This window comes from Myotis brandtii, unplaced genomic scaffold (assembly GCF_000412655.1).
Source record: "Myotis brandtii unplaced genomic scaffold, ASM41265v1 scaffold975, whole genome shotgun sequence".
In the NCBI taxonomy this organism is placed as follows: Eukaryota; Metazoa; Chordata; class Mammalia; order Chiroptera; family Vespertilionidae; genus Myotis; species Myotis brandtii.
This window is the reverse complement of record NW_005372049.1, coordinates 408,866-409,791: the sequence shown is the minus strand read 5'-3', so window position 1 is coordinate 409,791 and position 926 is coordinate 408,866. Positions and strand designations below refer to the sequence as shown.

Sequence of the window (926 nt, the reverse complement as noted above, 5' to 3'; positions counted from 1 at the left end):
GCTCTCCCTGAGGTGCGGGGCCGGGGGTCTGCAAACTCACGCACCACAATGGTGGAGCTCCTGCGCGAGGCCGTGGGGGTCGTCGGGAGGGAGTTGAGCGAGGAGCTGGCGTTGAACTCCTCGGAGCTGAGGTTGTCGGAGGCATCGCTGAGCCCGCTGCTGATGGAGCTGCTCTCATCCCAGCTGCAGGGGGGAGAGAGAGGTCAGCGGCCGGGGACAGGGGTCAGCGGCCGGGGAGAGGAGCAGGATGTGGAATTTGCACACACAGACGGAGAGAAAGCTTGGGGGTTAGGCCTGGGTTTGCAGGCAACTCTGCCTGTGACGGAAGCTGCCTCGTAATTCGGCGACGCTTTTCTGTAAACGCAGCCGACGGTCTGTTCTGGCAAAAGCAGCCGTTCTATCCCCTCAACAGAGAGGCGCCCGGGGATCAACCTCATTATACAAGCCAACCCCTGCTCCCTGCAAACAGCCCCCATTCTTGTTTTTTTAAATTGATTTCAAAGAGGAAGGGAGAGGGAGAGAGACAGACAGAGAAACAGCAACGATGAGAGATCATCATGGATCGGCTGCCTCCTGCACAAGCCCCACACAGAGGATCGAGCCCACAATCTGGGCATGTGCCCCGACCGGGAATCCAACGGTGACCTCCTGGTTCCCAGGCCGACGGTCTATCCACTGAGCCACCCCGGCCAGGGCGTTCTCTATTCTTTTCATTAAGTTAACCTCCGGCGCTAATTCCTGAAACCTCCGCCCAGGGCGTAGGAACGGCAGATCCCCCCTCTTGCTCTCTCCCCCGCCTCCTGGCACTGATGCTTGGTCTTGGGGACACGCCGGGGCGCCCCTCTCCTCTGCAGGGCGCGCACAGGGCTGTGCGGAGGCCGGCGCATCTGGACGGGGCCCTGTTTGTGTCCACGCGGACACGTGTC

The 926-nt window shown here is 61.3% G+C and overlaps 1 protein-coding gene across 1 annotated transcript in view; it reads right to left on the bottom strand.

The window, feature by feature from the left end:
• The window catches only part of NAV1 (neuron navigator 1), a gene marked incomplete at its 5' end in the record, with an annotated part of 68,855 nt that overhangs the window by 28,058 nt on the left and 39,871 nt on the right, over window positions 1-926 (bottom strand). The window contains one exon of the mRNA XM_014533393.1: window positions 45-183. Within this exon, the coding sequence (XP_014388879.1) occupies window positions 45-183 (139 nt within the window). The remainder of the gene's footprint in view (window positions 1-44; window positions 184-926) is intronic.